A 23,346-nucleotide genomic window follows, 5' to 3' on the forward strand; every position below is an offset into this window, starting at 1 on the left:
CACACCCACACACCCACCCACACTTACTTTCAGCGGTCGCCAGATGGTGGAGACCCCCATAGAGACCGGAGCGTGTGAAAGCAGCTCAAAGCTCACTGACTTCAGTACATCCCGTCAGCCGCATCAAGGCTCAAAGGACAATGAGAGTTACGGAGCCAGAAAGAACGGGATGACAAACATCAGAGGCCCAGAGAGACCCACTGGTTTCTCTCTTCAATCACGTCTCACACAAGAAGCGAGCCATGCGAGCACCAGGGGAGGCTGGTGGAGGTAGAACATCGGAGGACGGGCTCGGTGTGACGCGTGGAACGGAATGAGGAACGGTGTCAAAGACACGTGTTTGACACCGTTCCTCATTCTGTTCCATGCGTTACAATGAGCCCGTCCTCCGATTTCTACCTCCATCGGCCTCCCCTGGTGAGCACCAAGCAAGCAATAGTGAGTCAGCAGCAGCCACAACTGCCAAGGAAAGACTAAATACTCCCAGGCCTACTAAAGTGAAAATCCTCATTCACAGTGTTTCGGTTCGGAGTTTTGTCTTCAAGCTAAAAAAGCTACTTCTTGCTTATTTTTGAGCATTTTACATTGTAAATAAAAATATGTAAGCGAACATTCACCCAGAAATGATTTGATATGGAAATCAAAGTCACCCTAGTGGGCCTTTAATGCTCTGGGGCTTGGCATCGGCTCATGCTAATGCTAGGTTATTTACAGTGCATTCAGAAAGTATTCAGACCCCTTCACTTTTTCCACATTTTGTTATGTTACAGCCTTATTCTAAAATGGATTCAATTCATTTTTTTCCTCATAAATCTACACACAATAATACCCCATAATGACAAAGTGAAAAAAGTTTGCTAATTTATTCAAAATAAAAAACTGAAATATCACATTTACATTTGAAGTATTCAGACCCTTTGCTATGACACTCGAAATAGAGCTCAGGTGCATCCTGTTTCCATTGATCATCCTTGAGATGTTTCTACGCCTTGGTTGGAGTCCACCTGTGGTAAATTCAATTGATTGGACATGATTTGGAACGGTACACACCTGTCTATATAAGGTCCCACAGTTGACAGTGCATGTCAGAACAAAAACCAGGCCATGAGGTCGTAGGAATTGTCCGTAGAACTCCAAGACAGGATTGTGTCGAGGCACAGATCTGGGGAAAGGTACAAAAAAATGTCTGTAGTATTGAAGGTCCCCAAGAACACAGTAGCCTCCATCATTCTTAAATGGAAGAAGATTGGAACCACCAAGACTCTTCCTAGAGCTGGCCGCCCGGCCAAACTGAGCAATAGGGGGAGAAGGGCCATCGTCAGGGAAGAACCCAATGGCCACTGTGACAGAGCTCCAGAGTTCCTCTGTGGAGATGGGAGAACCTTCCAGAAGGTCAACCATCTCTGCAGCACTCCACCAATCAGGCCTTTATGGTAGAGTGGCCAGACAGAAGCCACTCCCTGAGTAAAAAGCACAACAGCCCGCTTGGAGTTTGTCAAAAGGCACCTAAAGGACTCTCAGACCATGAGAAACAAGATTTTCTGGTCTGATGAAACCAAGATTGAACACTTTGGCCTGAATGCCAAGCGTCACATCTGGTGGAAACCAGGCACCGCTCATCACCTGGCCAATACCATCCCTACGGTGAAGCATGGTGGTGGCAGCATCATGCTGTGGGGATGTTTTTCAGCGGCAGGGAGTGGGAGACTAGTCAGGATCGAGGGAAAGATGAACGGAGCAAAGTACAGAGAGATCCTTGACGAAAACCCGCTCCAGAGCACTCAGGACCTCACACTGGGGCGAAGGTTCACCTTCCAACAGGACAACGACCCTAAGCACACAGCCAAGACAATACAGGAGTGGCTTCGGGACTAGTCTCTGAATGTCCTTGAGTGGCCCAGCCAGAGCACGGACTTGAAGCCGATCGAACATCTCTGGAGAGACCTGAAAAGCTGTGCACAGACGCTCCCCATCCAACCTGACGCGTCCAACCTGAGGGGATCTGCAGAGAAGAACGGGAGAAACTCCCCAAATACAGGTGTGCCAAACTTGTAGCGTCACACCCAAGAAGAGTTGAGGCTGTAATCGCTGCCAAAGGTGCTTCAACAAAGTACTGAGTAAAAGGTCTGAATACTTATGTAGATATTTCAGGTTTTTATTTTTAATAAATTAGCAAACATTTCTAAAAACCTATTTTGGCTTTGTCATTATGGGGTATAGTGTGTAGATTGACGAGGGAAAAAATTTATTTAATCCATTTTAGAATAAGGCTGTAACATAACAAAATGTGGAAAACGTTAAGGGGTCTGAATACTTTCTGAATGCACTGTATGTGGCAGATAAAGTTAAGGGGTCTGAATACTTCCTGAATGCACTGTATGTGGCACCATAAAGGTCTGTATCATGTAATGAAACATCTCTGACTGACAACAGACAACACCATCTCTTCCTCCCTCTCCTCTTCTTCATCTCAACACTTCTCATCTCCTCTTTTTCCTCACTACATCCGTGGATGGCTTCAGTTCAGTCTGGAGGGGATTACATAATAGCAATGTTTTAATAGGAGCAGGCCTTTGTTCAGACAGACACAGGTTTATTCCTGGGACAGAACAGTTTTCAGATGTCTGCCTCTGACATGTGTGGGGTGTTGTACTTACAGCCCTGTGTGAATGCAGACATCCTCCCACCTTGGGTCCTGCACTCAGACAGCACCCTGCCAGCCAGCCAGCCAGCCAGATAAAGACTAGAGCTCTCCCAGCTCAGAGCCACAAACCCTGGGCTCTGCTCTCAGATCCCAGCCAGCCAGCCAGCCAGCCAGCCAGCCAGCCAGATAAAGACTAGAGCCCTCCCAGCTCAGACCCACAAACCCTGGGCTCTGCTCTCAGACGTCAGCCAGTCAGGTACAGACTAACCCTCAAACCCCCCACAATCCACCCTCTGGTTGAGATGAGATCTGTGATGACCCGCTCCACAAGTTGTCTGTCAGCCAGCGTAAAGGCTTCTCTGTCTGGGGAGTTTTTCTTTTTTACTGTCAGTCATGGAAATGAAACCCAAATCCCCCTGCGCTGTGAGCCGGTGACATGCTCCTCCATTCTGAAGATCTCAGATAAGGGCCGCCTTTCGTTTTACACACGCCTTGAAAAGTCGAGTCTGTCTGATTCCAGAAATACACCTCAGAGAGAGAGAGAGAGAGAGAGAGAGGGAAGGAGGAGGGAGAGAGAAGGAGGGTGAGAGAGAGAAGAGAGAGAAGGGGGGAGTAAGAGAGAGAGAAGGGGGTGAGTGGGAGAGAGAGAAGTAGGAGAGAGAGAGCAGGAAGGGGGAGAGAGAGAGAGAAAGGAGGAAGAGAGAGAGCGAGGGGGAAAGAGAGAGGAGGAAGAAGAGAGGAGGAGGGAGAGCTAGAGTGAGGGAGAGAGAGAGAGAGCAAGGGGGAGAGAGAGAGCAAGAGAGAGAGAAATGGAAATGAATAGATAACAGACTGTCTGCTCCTCCACCCCACCCCTCCGAGTCTGATGGCGTAACACATCACTAGGTGCATTTCCTAATCAGAAAACAATTCTCACAAAACTTCATAACCACAGCAGACTGAATAAGTAGCTTCGCATATTAAGCAGGTTCTACCAGACACACAGAGCTGCATGCTTATTATTCTACATAAATAGGCTTTAATCACATAAGCACAGCCTGTGTATGCCAGGCACATGACAGTGAGTGATATCACTAACAGATTATCAATAAACAGCACTACAGAGTCATCAAAAGACGATTCATTTACTCCGCTGATCAACAGGGAGGAGGACCAAATATTGATCCACTCACTGGCAGAGAAATACCAAGACGAGTCCCACTTAAAGGGTGCACTGCAGTGTGTGGGACCGCAAAGCAAAACATGGGCTTAAATCCAAAACACAAGAGATACACTGGGGAGACTTTTGTTAGAACGGGCCACATTCCAGTCGACATGCTTTGCTCCATTCTGTGGAGTTAATAATGTAGGAGAGGGAATGAAGACGCCCTAATGAATGTGGTGGTGCCCGATGCGGAGTAGTCAAATATTTATGCTTTTATATTGGAGTTCACAGGAGAGGAACGCGCCGTCCGAGAATGCTCTCCTCCCCTCGGCTGCCCTGACAGGGTTGACTGTGATGTCATCTAAGAGCTTCATGGGGCCGGCCCCCGGCGGGCGGCCCAGTGGTTGACTGTGATGTCATCTAAGAGCTTCATCGGGTCGGCCCCGGGGTGGTCCAGTGGTCTAGCAATGTCGGCGTGGGTTCGAATCCGGCCCGTGCCCTGCTGACATGCCCTCGCCTCCTTACTTTCCCGGGAAACGGGAGAAGTGTTTTGGCGAACCATACACAGACCAATACAATGGCATTTGATTAAGTATGTTGACCAGTGCTCCAGGCTGAGGGGGGTGGGGGGGGGGGGCATTGATCACCACTCACAATACGAGATCAAACCAAACAGCACTGTCACTGTAATCACTGTCCCGTGCACTCAGTGGTCAACAGTTTGGTTCCCCCCCCCCCACACACACGAACACAGGACGAAATGGCTCTCCTCCAAGCCCGTCTACACCGTGAGCCCAGCTGGAGGCTCCAAATTGTCCAAATAACTTGCAGATGAGAAGTCGTCTCATCTGCAATCTGCTGATACACAGAGGTTCTGTGTAGGGTGAGGCGGGGAGCTTGGATGGAAAGCCTGCGCAAATAACAGTTCTTTCGGAACTGATGGTAAACAGAGAGAGGGGGAGAGAGAGGAGAGACGGGGGGGAGAGAGAGAGGGAGGGAGAGAGAGAGAGATGGAGAGAGAGAGATGGGGAGAGAGAGAGATGGGGAGAGAGAGAGAAGGGGGAGAGAGAGAGAGATGGAGAGAGAGAGAGAAGGGGGGAGAGAGAGGGGAGAGAAGGAGGGGAGAGAGAGAGATGGAGAGAGAGAGATGGGGAGAGAGAGAGAGATGGGGAGAGAGAGAGAAGGGGGAGAGAGAGAGGGGGGAGAGAGAGAGGGGGGAGAGAGAGAGACTGAGATGAAAGCCTATCAGCCTGTTCATCTCTCTCTATTCATAAGCCTAATTACTGTAAACACCTCCAGCATCCATGTGTCAACGGGCCCCTGATTAGGGTCATAATTCAACCAACACCTCATTAGGACCCTTTAGCATGCACCCCCACAACACTCAATCCAACAGGCAATTTAGGCCCGACGCAAACTCCTAAAACCAAAAGCTCATCACTTCGCAGGTCACGCCGCAGACTTCCCATTAGTGTCCGTGTACACAAACACATTAATGCCTCAGTCACTGCCGAGATTACCCAGCTCATCGGGTCCCCTTCCCTTTTAACCCCGAACAAAACGGGGATTAAATGTAACGCTGGATTATATCATCTGAGATTAACGACGGGGAAGGCAAATCCGTCGGAGGCGTAAGGTCCCGGTGGCAACAGATTCGATTGGAGTCGCTAACGACGACACGGGCGACTGATCTCTGTGTGATTCCGTGATCTGGCGGTGGTTAGAAGGGCTCTAGGGAGAGCCGGGCCCATTAGGAAGCTAAACGACAGCCGCTGGCTAGTTGCGTATCGAAAGATACCTGAAGCTAATGTTAAACAGTCGAGGAAAAACAACCAAACAAACTGATAATAACTACAATGGCTAAAGTGCACTCTTAATTGCTGAAGCGCAACGGGAGACCTTATTAATCATGCATGCAAAGGCCTTAAGACCGCACATCTCTATTCACTAAAATTACAAACGCGGAGAAGGAGAACACTAATTACGGGAAACTAGGGGCGTAATTGAGCACAATGCTTTGAAGTGCACACTGCACTGTAGGTTAGGGGTCTCTGAGGAAAAAATGTATAATCTCAATCAACGAGAATCATTAACAAAACAACAGTTGTTTTCAAAGTCGCTATTCCGACGCAAGCCCAATGGAAGCAATGGAAGCAACATTTACATGCATCGCACCTCACCGAGCTATTATTACAGGCTGCATCAACACATTAAAACGTCACGGCGATCACCATCAGAGGGCCTAAGTCCTCCAGTCGGCCATTGATCCCCGGGTCCTTACGGAGACCTGATTGGGTGTTCGATAAACGGTTTGTCTCCCAGCTCCGCAGCCGGGTTCAGCTGGGGGAGGAGAGCCGTTTGATTCTCTGATATCTGGATTATTCCATTAGCTCACAGAGAGCGCCAGGGCAGGAGGGGATTGAGCCCTGTGATTGGTGTGCCGTTCGTGACTGGGGGGCCACCGGTGAGTGGTGTGCCATTCGTGACTGGGGGGCCACCGGTGAGTGGCGTGCCGTTCATGGCTGGGGGGCCACCGGTGAGTGGCGTGCCGTTCATGGCTGGGGGGCCACCGGTGAGTGGCGTGCCGTTCGTGACTGGGGGGCCACCGGTGAGTGGTGTGCCCTGCAGAGGAGAGATCACCGGCCACATAGTGGACAAAAGCAGAAGGTTTCAAGGTTTGAGTGGCAGGTGGTAATGGGCTCCATTGACCTTCTCTCTCTCTCCCTCCCTTCCCTCCTTCCCTCCTTCTCTCCTTCCCTCCTTCTCTCCTTCCTTCCCTCCCTCCCTACTCCCCCTACTCCCCCTTCCTTCCTTCCTTCCCTCCCTCCCTACTCCCTCTCCTCCCTTCCCCTCCCCCCGGGCCACAGTGAATGAAAGGCTATTGTGAGCGCCGCGGGGGAGGCCATTCACCTGCTGGCGGGCAGGAGCAGGAGTGGGAGGGACAGGAACGACAGCAGTCTTCATTTACTAACCCCCCGTGCTGCCGGGAGAGAGAGAGAAACCTTTGAGTTTGAAAAAATACAACAATACAGGGTGTTGCTCTACACTCCACTTTGAAATTATTGGCTTGAGATAAGCACTGCCCCGCCCCTCTCAACAGCTGCAGGAGTCTGCTGGTTATTACTCCAGTGAACCTGAGATTCAGGGTGAATGGCTGCGCTTTATGTTTTACAGTACCGCTATTCCAAGAGAATTTAACACAATTGGTTACTGCTCTAAAGTAAATACCTGGTCGTTTCAAGTACCAAAATAATAAAAACGTGCTGCCTACTGGGTAAATGGTCTTCTACGTCGCGATATTTTGAAGGACTAGGCCTATTCACCAACCTGACCAAGAAACTTAACTGTACCACCAACGTAAAATAGTCACAGCATCTTGGGTTTCAATGGGTATTTCTGCTTGCAGACACAATTATCGAGCCCACACAGTAGTTCACCGATCTACACCTCTTCATGATTGTATCGCTGGTGAAGAACAAGAGCTAGCAGTTGACACAACGCTCTCTATCAACTAAAAGGGTTTTAGGCCATGCTGGCACAGTTCTGCCTGCAAATGACCTGGAAACCCGGCACTCCGCTGCGGAGCCAGAGGAGCTGCGAGCCCGAGAGTGATTCGATTAACATCTGCAGTGACCTTCACTCTTTCAGAGCCCACAAAGCCATAAACTAATCAAATATCCCAGGGATCAAACCTCCACACTATCACACCAAGCGGCACCCCGCCCCTCTGTCTCTCTCTCTCTCACACACACACACACAAACACACACACACACACACACACTCCATAAGAGAGAAGAGACTACATCAGCACAATCGGCCACTCAGTGCTCACGCCGTGACCTACAGTAACAGTTAGATTACGCTGCCAGACTCTCGTTCGGCAAATCACTCCCGAATGCGTCACGACAGCAGCATGGGAATAGACTCCCGCGGACTAAATAGGTACGTTTGATTAATGAACACACAAAAAAATAAAAATAAAAGTCTCAACGCGCGCTTGTTATGAATCATTACAACTTTCAAATGCATCGGGCTTTTACTGTAACCGTCTGAGGTATCAAAACATGCCGAACCCTCTGCATAACAATGTAGGGCTTGTTTCGCATTGTAATGGTCTCAAAAACATGCTAAAAACCCTGTGACAGAGGCTGTAATTGGGGCTTTGGAGCCTGTTTTGTCGGTGGCTTGTCCTGGCTTCACGCAGTGCCTAGAAATGCCTCGAGCACCTTGCAAAGACGCTTACGCGACATGTAAGAACTTCTCACCGCCAGAGAAGTCAAAACAACCAACATACACACAACAACAACCACATCAAATGTCTACTCCACCGAGAGGAAATGAGCCACCAAAAGTATAAAAACAGAAGTCTTACTCAAGACCTCAGAAAGCCTCTTATCACCGAGCATAATTACCACCCGTCAAACCTCACCCTTCACCACAGAACACTGACTTTAATTGAATCTAACAATTAAACCATGTTTAGCATCATGGCATGGATGCATATAAATCCAACACATCCAATCTGGCTGGGGCCCCACTCCTTATCCATGCTGCTGAGAAACCCCCTACTTCAACCATCCCCTTTGCTGAGGAAACAAAGATGCTTGTTTAATTAACCTTAAAATCCTTTGTAATGCTGTTGACACAGATACTGTGTGTATTCATTCCCTTTCCAGTGTCGGTTAGTGCAGATGCACTAATTACAGACGACCAGATGAGGCTGTGTGTTTCTGCAACCCAGAGTCAAATGAATAGATTTCCTTGCCACCTAAAAGCCGGATTCAGTGATATGACGGTGGAATTATAATCCTAATGTTGTGGGTTTGGCATTCGCATGAATGAATGGAACAAGAGCGTTCAGCTAAAACACTAACATAACTCATGGTATTTCCACAGTAGGGTTGTCTGGCTGCCGGACAAAGCCCAAGGAGACAGGTCTGAGGCCAGTCTGTGGCTGGTCTCCTGTGGTTGCTGGAGGAGGCAGGTCTGTGGCTGGTCAGTGGCTAGAGGAGGCAGGTCTGTGGCTGGTCAGTGGCTAGAGGAGACAAGTCTGTGGCTGGCCAGTGGCTAGAGGAGGCAGGTCTGTGGCCGGTCTCCAGTGGTTTCTACAGGAGGCAGGTCTGTGGCTGGTCAGTGGCTAGAGGAGGCAGGTCTGTGGCTGGTCAGTGGCTAGAGGAGACAAGTCTGTGGCTGGTCTGTGGTTGCTGGAGGAGGCAGGTCTGTAGCTGGTCTGTGGCTAGAGGAGGCAGGTCTGTGGCTGGTCAGAGGCTAGGAGACAGGTCTGTGGCTGGTCTGTGGTTGCTGGAGGAGGCAGGTCTGTGGCTAGAGGAGACAGGTCTGTGGCTGGTCTGTGGTTGCTGGAGGAGGCAGGTCTGTGGCTAGAGGAGGCAGGTCTGTGGCTGGTCAGAGGCTAGAGGAGACAGGTCTGTGGCTGGTCTGTGGTTGCTGGAGGAGGCAGGTCTGTAGCTGGTCTGTGGCTAGAGGAGGCAGGTCTGTGGCTGGTCTCCTGTAGTTGTTAGCGGAAGCAGGTCTGTGGGCAGTCTGTTGCTAGAGGAGACAGGTCTATGGCCAGTCTGTGTCTGGTCTGTTGCTAGAGGAAGCAGGTCTATGGCCAGTCTGTGTCTGGTCTGTTGCTAGAGGAAGCAGGTCTATGGCCAGTCTGTGGCTGGTCTGTTGCTAGAGGAAGCAGGTCTATGGCCAGTCTGTGGCTGGTCTGTTGCTAGAGGAAGCAGGTCTATGGCCAGTCTGTGGCTGGTCAGCTGTCATTGCTACTGAAGTGATGAGGTCACATCAGGTCCTCTGGTCTCCCTCCCCTCTTTACCCTTTTCTCCCTGGCCACTAGGCTGCCGAAAGAATCTCTCTGGCAATTTCCCAGTGTTTATATTAGGTCTGCGTCTTGTTTGTAACATGTTCTATAGACAAAGTAAACGTGGTGGGACTGTGGCCGAAAACAACCTTTAATTAATGAAGAGAGCCCCCCTATGTCTGTTTGGAACTGGTTAGTCTGTGACTCAGCACTACAATATCAGATGACTACCTCTCACTTCCTCTCTCTGGTAGTCTGCCATTTGAAGGTCTTATAATTCATGAAGAAATATTACAGACAGGAGGAGTGGAGAAATGGATGAGGGCTTGGATGAGAGCCTGTATTCATTCATTGCATCTTCAATCAATCAATCTCTACACAGAATTCAGAAGCATCCACAAATGCGCGTGTTAGGGTGCAGCACTCCCAAACAGGCCCACTGTGTCTCACGTTTCACGTTGAGTGGCAGAAAAGCACCTCCTTGGATGTACAGTAATACATCGGCCTTCTTCTCAATTTGTCTGAAACTCGATTCCTCGCGTCCTCTGCTCCGTCCTCCCCTCGCTTCCGACTCAAAACCGCATTGGAGGAGAAGATCTAGGTCCCTCCCCCTTAGATATTGTCCTCCAATGCCTTTTGAGGATGAAACGAGCGAAGGACGGCGGAGAGGACGTGGGGGAATCGAGTTTCTACCAATCGATGCTGTCCTGATGACAGGACCATCGCGTGACGAGACAAGCCACCGGACAAGAGGACAGGAGCTGACGGGGACGGAAAAACGCGTGTAACATGATGCACTGATGACATCACTGTGACCTTGTCTAACCCCTCTTCGGTGCGAACGTCACGGTTCACACCATCAGTAGACGTCAAGCGGATCCTGTTCCACTTCAATCAGAAACATCAGGAAATGGAGAGGAAGTGAGAGTGCCTCTTATTGGGCTCAAGTGAGAGGAACACGAGTCGCCTTCACACAGTAACCAGCAACAGTAACCAGCAACAGTAACCAGCAACAACACTGACGGAGGAAAGAATGGTCTCAGCAACATAAGACGGGGGAGTGTTGCAAAATGATGAAGACTAATTAACTCAGAAAAAGCAAAAGGTTTCGAGGACAACAACTTCATATCATACTGTAGGTCTCAACGAGGCACCGTGCAACGAAGGCCTGCCAATTATTTCAACATGATGAGAGGCTTTTCCTCTGAAACAATCGCCCACCTTGTCAAAAACATCAGCACATCTAATTGTAGACTGGGTGAGTGCTATCATTAATGAACTGGATCTCAATGTCTTTGTGTGTGTGTGTGTGTGTGTGTCTTTGTGTGTGTGTGTGTGTGTGTGTGTGTGTGTGTATGTGTGTGTGTGTGTGGTGGGGAGGGGGGGGCTTCTGCTTCCCAAGAGGGTCAGGAACAAAGGGAATGGATGTGGTTAAAGGCAAGTCATATAAGAATGAGACAATTCTTTGAAAGGAAAACAAACTCAAAATACTTTGGCCACCACCCATCTAGTATTTGTAGACACAAAGTGCAATCATTAACTCGGCTGACCGAGCATGCAAATAAAGGAGTAAAGGTTCCAGCTAACAGGACAGCCATGCACTGTGTCACGCTCACCACGCAAGACACAGCCACGTGGGGTTGGGCTTTGCATGTGGGGGGGAAAAAAACTCAAAAGCAATGTGAAGACTAATTAACAATACTAGCATCAAGTGTGTGTGTGTGTGTGTGTGTGTGTGTGTGTGTGTGGGGGGGGGGGGGGGGGTAGGGGGGTATTGGGACCACCGACAGGTTAAACCTGTTGATAAAACTGTGTCCACCAGGTGTGAAATCGTGACTTACTTAATAAAGCAGCGGGCTCCCTCAAAGGTAAATCCTTCCTCCCACCCAGTCGGTAGATCTACAAGAGAAAAAAAACATCAGAACAGAAATACAATAACAACAGCAAAGCAGACTGATGTGAGGTTGACACCATGACACACATCCGAGCGTACGCTAATGAACTGACATGACACCAGCTGCCAAAGTGCGTGCCATGCTTCAGAGAGGTGCAGCCGCAGCGACCATCAAAACTGCCTGCATCTGAGATCTGCAACGACACGGCATAGGAGAACTGGTCTCCGAATGTGTTGCGCTTCCGAGCTTGCCAGATTTACTGCAGCATACTGAGGTTAAGTGATTGCAAACCACGCACCCTTACCAGAACCGCTTGTTTTGTCTTTTTCAACAACAACAAAAATAAAAAAAAATAGACACTCACACTGTCGGGTTATAAGGTTTTTTCTCTGTTCACGATTCGACGTAAATTAGAGGTCGCACACAATCTGGTTAATTTGGTGGTTTGGTTTTACAGCTCGTTTTACAGCTCGATCGCTGATCTGCAGCAGCTGCTGTTTGATTACCTGTCAAATCACATCGGCTAGCCCGATGTCAGACAACGTTGACAGGCTGTCACATACGTTCAGGAATTCAACGTCAAATGATCGATATTGGTATTGCAACGCCTAGGCATTGACACAACTGGTGCGATGCTCGTGTAACGTTCCCCCTTTTTTCCAAGTTTACCTGACGGTGTGCAGCAGTAGTAGCTAGCCAACTTCAAAAGGCTGGGCAGCGGCACCGTGGGCAGCGGCACCGTGGGCAGCGCCAGTGGGCACCACGCTCCCACGAGACACAGAGCAAATGACCACTTTTTCGCAAATTGTTCACAGCACCAAAGAAGCTGACATCAAAGACAGCGCTAGCGTTTAAATCTCAACGGCTCTCTCCCGGTTATCTATTCCGTTTGAAACACAAACCCAACTTGGAATGAGTGAAACGTGGCGAGAAACAGGACAGAAACTTAGGTTAGAATAGATGACACCTTACCTGGAGTTTTCCTGTGCCCAGTTATTACCGCCTCGCCGCTCACTGGATGCAACCAGGTTGTACTCTTCGCTTCTTCGCTGTTGGTGAGGGAGAAATGGAAATGGTGAAAACGAATTGCATGAGTTATCTTTTCGAGGTTAAAAATCAAGCAGATATGTCCACAAACTATATCCAATTGATTATTACTTGATGAAGAAGACCCGTCCATCCCGAGTAACCCCATAACTCCAAGAAGAAGGGAGACAAGAGATCCACTCGGGGTGTAGATCCGCCGCCATGTCTGGCAATACAGCACGATTGAATCGCGCGTCTCCGCTGTAGCCGCGCGTACACGGAAACCTTGGCAACGAGTGTGTGGCGGCGGGGCAAAAAAAGTGAACCTGTTGGGGGGCGGTGTGTGTGTGCTCTGAGAAGAATCGATCCTTTGAATTTTGTTATAACACAATTACGATCAACTGTCATGGAGAACGACACCCCCGACTGTATGATTATATCACCTCGATGGTGCTATGAAGGTTAGTGTGTGTGTGTGTGTGTGTGTGTGTGTGTGTGTGTGTGTGTGTGTGTGTGTGTGTGTGTGTGTGTGTGTGTGTGTGTGTGTGTGTGTGTGTGTGTGTGTGTGTGTGTGTGTGCGTGTCTGTCAGTGGAGGCTCGTGGAGGTAGACATCAGAGGACAGGCTCCTTGTAATGCATGGAACGGAATAGAAATGGTATCAAACTCGTGGGAATGAGGATTTGTATCAAACACGCCATTCCTTTTTCCATTACATGCATTACAATGCAATGAGCCGGTCCTCCGATTTCTACCTCCACCAGCCTCCCCTGGTGCGTGCGTGCGTGCGTGCGTGCGTGCGTGCGTGTCAACAAAATAACATAATGTCGGCGTGTGTGCCTTTCTGCTTCACTGTGTCATTGAAATTACAGTTTTTCCTATATGAATTCTAATTAGTGTATTTTGTTAATTACCTTCAATCCCCAATCCATTTACTGAATTAATTGCATGCAGCATTCTGCAAGCACAATTTGTGCAAACATTCTCATCGTAAGTGGTTTGGGACAATCTGGGGTGTATTGTGTTGTGTACAGTATCCACCGTTAATCTCTATAGGGGTGCTACAGTATACATGATAAAGCCTAACCTACAGGAGAGCATACATTATTGCCACATATGTAATACTGATGAGGCCTGCAGTTTGAAAAAGAGAACAAAGTCCTTCTTAACACAGATGACAGTTGTTTGAATCTATTTTAGTCTCACCTCTCACCAATGCTGCATCACATACAAAGCTCAATGTCGGTGACACCTTGTGGGGCCCTAACCCAGGCGGCCGAAAAATCTCCGTGTTCCAACGGAGTTGGAAGTCCAGGGGAAGGTCCCACCGTGTGCACCCCATTGGATGGATTGTAGAGGGGGTCCCCCACGGTCGTGGAGGACCCACACTCGCCGCGATAGCATGCAAGGTACAGGTAAAGCAGTGGGGCAGTTTCCTCTGTGGAGCCCTTCTCCAGAGCCATGGCCTGTCTTGGCCTGGCATGGTTGGCTGATATACAGTAACACCCTAAAAAAAAAAGCTTCCTCTAAAAGCTGCACTATGCCCCAAACACCTAATCTGAAGTTTGATGTGGTCATAAGATCTTTTTTTTTTTTTTTTTTTTTTTTTTACAAAAACTCCGCCCCTACCTATTGTACACAGTGTAAGACTGCATTGTCAGCATTTCACACTGCTGTGGCTATACAAAGACAAGTTACCCAACACCTCAGTGATTGTGCCCGGCCTGTTTTGTGGGCTTTGTGTTGCATTGTGTTTGGGCCGCGGTGCAGCTTTTTACAGTGAGCTGGTGGGATCAGCCAACAGCTCCGGCCGTGCCTCTGGAGAAGGGCTTCGAAGAGGAAACTGCCCCACCGCTTTACCTGTTGAGATCTCCAACATTGTGCCCTTTGTGTACTCCCTCCCCCAGGGTGGCATGGCACTGCAGTCAGGGAAATGCTTCTGTGACAGGCGGGTTACATTTGACATTTTCAACATTTATCCAAAGCGACTTACAACAAGTACATTTGTCTAAAGTAAGTGAATAATCTATACATCAGTCATCATAAGAAAAAGTAATCTATGCTAGGACCAGGGGCCATTGGCAGTCACAATGCTGGAAGAAGGAAGGATTACTTTTTTTTTTTCTTTTTTTCTTTTTTTTATGTTGTTCACTTTCAGGTAGAGTCTTTCAGAGTTAACTGTAAGGCAGAATGGTTCTCTGCTTCTGCGTCCTTAAAGTTCTAAGCGCCGAGACATTCTTCTGGACCTGTCTGCTGCATTCAACACAGTAAACCCCCTGATCCTGCTCTCCACCCTCTCAGAACTGGGCATCTCTGGTATCTCTCCTGGTTTGCATCCTACCTGGCCGATCGCTCTTACCATGTGACATGGAGAGGATTACTGTCCTCTCCACGAGCCCTCACCACTGGGGTCCCCGTCCCGTTGGCTTGGTAATTTCCTCACATGGTTTCTCCTACCACTGCTATGCAGATGACAATCAACTCTTTCTCTCTTTCCCCACCTCTGACTCACAGGTGGCAACATGTGTCTCGGCGTGTTTGGGAGACATTTCTGCTTGGATGTCAGCCCACCACCTCAAGCTCAACCTGAGCTGCTCTTCCTCTCTGGGAAAGGCTGCCCTCTCCAAGACTTCTCCCAGACTCTTGGGTGATCCTTGACAACCACTTATCCTGTGCGGCGAACATCACAGCAACAGCACGCTCCTCGAGATTCTTCCTCTACAACATCAGAAGGATGCGTCCATTCCTCACGAGAGAAGCAGCACAACTCTTGGTCCAGACACTTGTGATCTCCTGCCTTGACTACTGCAACGCACTCTTGGCCGGGCTTCCCACTTCCGCCATCAGACCTCTGCAGCTCATCCAGAATCTTCAGGCTACATCTTGACTGCCCCTCCTAAAGACCTCTTCATCCCCACTACCCCCCTGTACAGTTTCTTTACTGTAAATACATACAAAATAAAATAAAAAAAGGTAATTCTCCCTTCTTCTAGCATTGTGACTGCCAATAGCCCCTGGTCCTAGCATAGATTTGTTTTTCTTATGATGACCCGATGTATAGATGATTCACTGACTTAGACAAATGTATTGTTGTAAGTCGCTTTGAATAAAGGCGTCTGCTAAATGTCTAAAATGTAAATGTAATGGTAGTGGTGTTGTACAGCAGGGGAGGCTAGTGGAGGTAGAAATTGGAGGACGGGCTCATTGTAATGCACGGAATGGAGTGAGGAATGGTATCAAACACATTCGTCATTCCATTCCATGCATTACAATTTCCCCTCTACTGATTTACAGAATCCCTGTAAATGGGTTAGGGTTAGAATGGGGGGGGGCTTAGGGGAAGGGTTAGGGTTAGGGTTAGAATGGAGGGGGGGCTTAGGGGAAGGGTTAGGGTTAGGGTTAGAATGGGGGGGGGCTTAGGGGAAGGGTTAGGGTTAGGGTTAGAATGGGGGGGGCTTAGGGGAAGGGTTAGGGTTAGGGTTAGAATGGGGGGGGGCTTAGGGGAAGGGTTAGGGTTAGGGTTAGAATGGGGGGGGGCTTAGGGGAAGGGTTAGGGTTAGAATGGGGGGGGGGGGTTAGGGTAAGGGTTAGGGTTAGGGTTAGAATGGGGGGGGGGCTTAGGGGAAGGGTTAGGGTTAGGGTTAGAATGGAGGGGGGGGGCTTAGGGGAAGGGTTAGGGTTAGAATGGGGGGGGGGTTAGCGGAAGGGTTAGGGTTAGGGTTAGAATGGAGGGGGGGGGGGGGGAAGGGTTAGGGTTAGGGTTAGAATTGGGGGGGGTTGAGAACACACACTGCACTGTATGCCAAGAATGCTAACATAATCAGACCCAGTTGATCTTGGTGCAACCTTCTCATCGGCCCTGTATCGATTGGGCATGGAGAAGGAGCAGACGGCCGCATTGGCAGGGTACCAGACTCAACATCAATTGCTAAAATGTGGGGCAGGAGGGTGCTGAAGGGTGCCCACCGCCAAACCTTACCGTCCAGTACCGCTCCCATCCATCTATCTCTCACCTTCTCAATGTGTTGCTAACAGTGTACCTCGAGCATTGCCTTTCTCAGATAATCCAGCTAGAATGTTGACACTTTGAATATTCCTTTTGAAGTATAATATTTGTATTGATGAAAACAAGTTACATTTTTAATGTAGATTGAGGGGAAATTGGTTAGACCATCTAGTCAAAGATTTAAAAGTTGAAATTGTCTGCCGTCTAGCAAACTCTCTGGTAATTTTATTTGATGCAGTCGATAAATACTGTGAGGTGTTCTGCACAAGTAAACACATTGCCTGACACAATGTTAGTTTTATAGATGTTATTCTGTGACATGATAACATTACTATTCATGCATCTCAGTATACCGAGCGTGGCAGGTTGGCTTTATGAGAACACACACTTTGAATTTACTCATCATAAAAATCTATTTTCTCATAAAGTGACTATTACGAGCCAGAGATGTATCTGAAGAAAGGATGCTGCTGCACACGCACTCTCTTCCCCTCCCCCATATCAGGTCTTTTCACCCTCCATTTAATCCTACACAGCACTTAATGATCGAGGTCAATTAGGTAGGGATTGGTTGGATCAAAGCCTGATAGCAATCCGTACGCTATACCCGTGGGACCTGAAGGTGAGGTAGTGTCTGGACAAAGGTCCTCTATTTCCATTTTCCAGTGAAAGTCTCAGTTTCACCTCATTGGGCCAGTTTCTTTCTGTTAAAGCACTGCAGTGAAAGACTGAAAAACCTAAACCTGACAAGGCAAAATTCATTAGAATGACAAAATGGTGTCCCATAGCCTTGCTGCTGTAGTAGGAGCAATAGCTTATTACCAGTTAGAATTTGAAAAGTGATTTGAAATGTCAAATAAAACTATAAAAAGCAAAACTACGACTTAAGAGTAAGTAGGCCTCATTACTATTCAATATCCCCTTCCCAGATCCTGTTCTCATGTCCCTGGAGGATGCTCAGTTTATTAAAAAAATCTTCACTGCTGTCCCCCTATTGTTGAGAGAGGTGATTTTGTTTCAGTCTCTCCCCATATTGACACAAATGAAAGTCCATCGCTCAGGGACTATTCAGTTCTGTTTCTTTTGACAGCAGCAGGGCATTTCTCAGCTGCAGTCCACCGTTGCCTGGATCCTGTTGGGTTGAATGATGTGTGCTTGGTTTTGGTTACCTATCCGCCCCAAAGCAATCCAATCCTGAAGCAGGGGAGGCTGGTGGAGGTAGAAATCTGAGGATGCGCTCATGGTAATGCATGGAACGGAATGAGGAATGGTATCAAATATTTCAACACACACACACGTGTTTGATACCATTCCTCATTCCATTCCATGCATTACAATGAGCCCGTCCTCCAATAACCCTGAGAGGAGCCTCATTTACTCTGGCTTGTATCATCTGTAACAGCCTCTCTCTGGCCTGTACTTCATAATACGTCCTATTTCACATTCTGCACACCCCTATCAAAGAGATACAATCTTTGTTCCCTGGGTTTCTCCTGATTGACATGGATATATAGCCAGCTAGATTCATTAGACGTTGTCTTTTGTCAGTATTGGATCGCGAGAGCTAGCTGTCATTGTGCTGTCTGTGTGACAGATGATTAAGATAGGAATTCCAACAGGGCTCAGTTTGATGCAGCATCTACTCCTCACCAGGGGAGGCTGGTGGAGAGGGAAATCGGAGGACGGCCTCATTGTAATGCACGGAATGGAATGGGGAACGGCATCGAACACACACGGAATGGAATGAGGAACGACACCATTCCTCATTCCGTTCCGTGCATTACAACGAAGGAGGTGGAAGTCCTCCGATTTCTACCTCCACCAGCCTCCACTGCTCCTCACATAATGAATGTGACAGTCCCAAATAAAGCATGGGGGGACACGGACTGTGAGTCACTCCCACAACCCTTGTCCTACAGCAACTGATGGAGCAATAGGACAAACAAATAAACATGGAAACATTGAAGCACTGGAGCATGGCTGGAGCAAATGAGGTCCTAGCCCCTTGCATCTCTGTGCTCCATCTGTTTATCTTAGCCACTGGCAGGGATCAGGACGGGGGTTGACTGACTCCCCCCCAAAAATGTCACCCTGTCCTTAACTAACATGCAGGCAACTTCAGAACATGACATGCAAACTTGACTGAGTTTCTCCCCTGAGGGGACCAAATATCCTCCTATATTTGAGCAATCTGCGAAATGTAACTTCACTGATACAGTGTGCTGTGGTTATTTAGTTTTTACCATAGTGAACGGGTAAGAGCAGTGTGATAACCATGGAATAGAGGCTCATGAGAAACTGTACTGTACTGTACTGTACACATACATTCTCTACATAAACACATAATGAGCTGTAGAAATGAAGACAATTAAAAAAGAGATCCTACAATCTCAATAAGGGAGGGAAGAAAGGAGAATAATTAGGACCACACGGTGTTGTGTCTGGCTGACATTGTGCAATCAGACCTTACATAATCGCTCCAGAATTCCGAACAAAATAGGTCTCTTTTCGACATTTCAGGGCAGACTTGAGGCATCAACATGTAATTAATGGATGCGTATTATCAAACAGCTGTCGGAGCTCTTTGTTCTAGTGCCAGCTCAGCATAACCCCCCTCACTAGCCTCCACACTTAGGCTGAGGAAAACCTCAGCCAAGACTGGGGCCAATCCGCAGCTACGTAAATGGATTCTGATCCACAGAGACCAGGCAGAAGCCACCATCAAAGGACCAAAGCAAGAGCAATTATTCTCCAAACTCTGCAAGGTTGCTAACAGCCTTAATGATTGTGTTGAGCAGGATAACCGTGCATTCTAAGTGGCTAGCAGCCACTGCCTGTCTGTCTGTCTGTCTGTCTGTCTGTCTGTCACCTGGACTAACCTGGTAATTGTGACAGCCAGTTGGATACTCTTAAAACTTTTCTAACTTCCCAAACTTTGCCAACTTCAGGATGTGTCCCACCTTACCCCACTGTACAGCAGGGGAGGCTGGTGGAGGTAGAAATCGGAGGACGTCCTCATTGTAATGCCCGGAATGGAATGAGGAATGGTAATCAAACTATTTCTTCCATGTGTTACAATGTTACAAAGTCCTCCGATTTCCTCCTGCTGCACTGTTAGTTAGGATAAGGAAAGAAAACAAACAAAAACAAACAACCCCACTGGCCACTGTGACATCACCTCACCAACCTTACACTATTAAATCATGTGAACACGACGCGGTCCACTCTGCCTCTCTGATTTCAACACACGGTGTAATTTCACTGGTATGCATAACCCGCATACCACCACTGCTATTAGGGTCAGTAAAGTCACAGTGGAAACATGTAAACAACAGTAATTAGCTTAGCATAGGTGGATCCGTGTGGGCCGTATGGGGTTTCCAGAGAGATTCAGGGGGAAACAGCTCTCAGTCAATGGGACCACTCTGAGAGCCCAGACACACAATCCAGGCGTCACACAAAGGATGAATCACTTATCTTATAGTGTCACTCACTGTCTCCACTAAGTGTGTGGAAATCGGACCTCCTGTAATGTGTCAGCAGCAACATCATCTCTTTGACTTCTGTACAGAGTCTGTAACAGCTGTCTATGAGTAACCTCCCTTCCCCTCCCCTTCATATGTACTATCTAATTAAAGATAATACATTGTGAAAGACTGATTCTCTGTTTCCCTTAAACTCCACTGATCCCACGAAATGAGGTTAACAGAATGACCTCATATAGGTTCTTATGCTTTTGGTTGCACTCCAAAAAGGGTTTTTGTTCCCAGCTCAGTTTAAAAAAAATAATAATAATAATAATTATGAGCTTTCCATCAATAATGTGTGCCCATTAAAACGACTAAGAGTGAATGGTGTATTTCTCGGTTAGGGATTCAGATGTAAGTGCTGTGTGGCATTGGTAATTGAAATGGGAACGAGAGGAAATCTGAATGGATTTATAGCGCTGACGTAATACCACAACGGTTACATTCTATCTCACAAGCCCTTTTTTGGGATCTCCCGCTTCACTTTGTGAAATAAAAACAGGAGCTCATAGATTAGATTTCCTCCACATTCATGGCCATGAAAAGGTAAGTGAGTTCCCATCAGCCTCTGTTCCAGACAGGAGCCCATTGGGACAGACTCGGGGTGAGGTCATGGCCTTAAGACAAACAGATGAGGTCATGTGACACGGAACCAGGAAACACATTAGCAATCCAGGAACATGCTGGTGCCGGTATTGTAAGATATCAATCTAGTAGTGCCTAATCTGTTTATTTTAGCAAGACAGGGATGGTTACATCACCTATTATAGCCACTGTATTGGGAATTGTGGTTAATTGACAGTTAAGATGATTGAGTTTTAATTGACAGTTGAGAGGATCATATTACAAGCTTCTGAAAATGTTCTCCACCCTCCACATCAGCAGTCTTGCTGCTCCTTGTGTGGAATTTAGGTCTAGTCCAAGGGAGGCTGGTGGAGAGGATGGGCTCATTGTAATGCATGGAATGGAATGAGGAATGGTAGATACCATTCCTCATTCCTCATGAATGGAAACGGCTAGACCAGGGGAGGCTGGTGGAGGTAGAAATCGGAGGATGGGCTCATTGTAATGCATGGAATGGAATGAGGAACGGTATCTACCATTCCTCATTCCTCATGAATGGAAACGGCTAGACCAGGGGAGGCTGGTGGAGGTAGAAATCGGAGGATGGGGTCATTGTAATGCATGGAATGGAATGAGGAATGGTAGATAATAAGCAGCATGCTGTTGTGTTTCAGACAGTGCATGGTAACCCATCCCAACGTTCCGGCATCCGCACTGTACATATCGATTGCAGCCATGTGCTGGAGCTGACATCATTACTTAGGGATCCCTGGGTTGGCATTTAAGTAATGAACTAGATGATTAATTAAAAACTCAGACTGTTTAATATTGATCAGGGTCTTTAGGGCCTCTACCATAATGCATAAATAACCGTGTCACTAGTGGGCGGCCCAGATATTCACCCGCAGTTAATGCACAGCGCTTTTGCTGACATCACACATCCGTGACACGCGCACATCCTCGATCCTCGCGGACTCATCTGCACGAGTGCAAATCAGCTCTGTCTGTCTTACGCTTACCTGCATAAGCAGCAGATTATAGATAGCGTGGGCCCCCGAGGGAGCGTACCGCTCAGACAGAGCGTGAGTGGTGATGTTAATGTGATACTGTTTAAAGAGGATTATCTGGCACCGTGCGAGAGGGTGTAACTGTGTTAGCCTAATGCTATTGTGGATAGAGATGTCAGTCCCCTGCACGACTTCCGACCACGGGGAGGAAATTGAATTGATAATAGAATGTCGACGCGTTTTCAAAGCCACAATCGCCTCGTTAAAATAGCAAACAAATATTCTGAGGCGTTTATGATCTGACCCCAGGAATGTTCCCTGTTTGTTCATTTCATATAATTCGATGATTCATCTGTACATCACAGCTGTAGAAGTCTGTCTCGTGTTGGAAACCGGGACACAGGACAGCTTTGGATGCAATTCACCTCCATCAACGTGATTTAAGGTTAGGGTTAACCCCTAACCCTAACCCTCCTCTCAGACGAGGTCGGGTGGAAAAGAAGGTCAGCCTGTGACGTCCGGGTCATGTGACTGACGCGAGGGTCATGTGAGAGGGGACGGTCGGGGCCAGGAGGCTTCCTCCTCAGGGCGCCCAGCCAGCCCCCCTCCTGGGTCGCCGTCCTTCCCACGTGCCTCTGGGGATTCTGGGACTGCCCCTGGGGACTCAGCCAACTGTCTCTTATCAAATCTTATCAACAAACTCCAACGCAATCTGCTGCTACAAACTCATGTGATTAATTTGAAGACCACTGGCAGAACTTAACTCTATTTCCAGGACACCTAAGACCTTATCTGAACTGCATGAAATTCAATTATCTGTTTAGATGGAACACTTTTGTGGAAAATTGTAACTTGATACCCATTAAAAGCACTGAGAAGAAAGGCCTTGTATAGCGGCACTAGCATTTTATGTTAAGAAAACACAAATAAAAATAAAGAAAAAGTTGTACACCCTTCTTTTTCGCTGTGACTTTAATTCACCACCAGAAGATTCATTCATTCATTACCTCCGCAACTGATCCAGCATGAAAAGCAGTGAGCGGTGACGTTTACCGACATGCACACACTGCACGTCCAATAGGATTTAAAAAAAAAAAAAACCTACCCAAAGTTTTAGTACAATATCAAAATAAATCTGTCCAAAAACATAGATATACTGTATTCATCTGTTAAAATCCCCCCAAAAAAGCATTCCAAGAACTGCAAGAAACACATAACAAGGTCCTTGACGTCGTAGTGTACATCTTTATGTATGAACAGCTGCTGTGCTTCAAGCTATTTGTGCTTGAGAGGTCTGGGCACATTTGGCAAAGTCAACCACGAGAAACTTACAATCTACTGTATGAATCACACGCTGAGCTCTGTCTTATAGTGTAAACATAATTGTACTGATCTTCCCTTGTTGTTCGTCGATATGAGAACGGTATCCACTGTACTGCAGGAGAGTGTTTCCACCAGGGGAGGCTGGTGGAGGTAGAACTCGGAGGACAGGCTCATTGTGATGCACGGGATAGAATGAGGAATGGAATCAAGCATGTCTGTTTGGTATCATACATCACAGTCCCTGTAGTCTCCACTGACAGTTCCCTCTGACACATTTACATTGCTGTGTAAACTAAGATGCTGATTTATGTGTACAGTCCCTGTCAACCCAACTGTGAAATAAAACATGCAGAAAAATACAGATTTTTATCTCCATCTTGTAGTCTGAGTGACCTGAATGTCTTA

At 47.7% G+C, this 23,346-nt stretch overlaps 1 protein-coding gene across 1 annotated transcript in view; it reads right to left on the minus strand.

Moving 5' to 3' along the window:
* LOC310802013 (pleckstrin homology domain-containing family A member 5-like) overlaps positions 1 to 12,740 on the minus strand; it is a gene marked incomplete at its 5' end in the record, with an annotated part of 106,908 nt that extends 94,168 nt beyond the window's left edge. Inside the window, 3 exons of the mRNA XM_083666246.1 lie at positions 11,437 to 11,494; positions 12,463 to 12,539; positions 12,649 to 12,740. Of these exons, the coding sequence (XP_083522372.1) occupies positions 11,437 to 11,494; positions 12,463 to 12,539; positions 12,649 to 12,740 (227 nt within the window). The remainder of the gene's footprint in view (positions 1 to 11,436; positions 11,495 to 12,462; positions 12,540 to 12,648) is intronic.
* Positions 12,741 to 23,346: the final 10,606 nt, after the last annotated feature.

Source organism: Argentina silus, assembly GCF_951799395.1.
Source record: "Argentina silus genome assembly, chromosome: 3".
Taxonomy (NCBI): domain Eukaryota; kingdom Metazoa; phylum Chordata; class Actinopteri; order Argentiniformes; family Argentinidae; genus Argentina; species Argentina silus.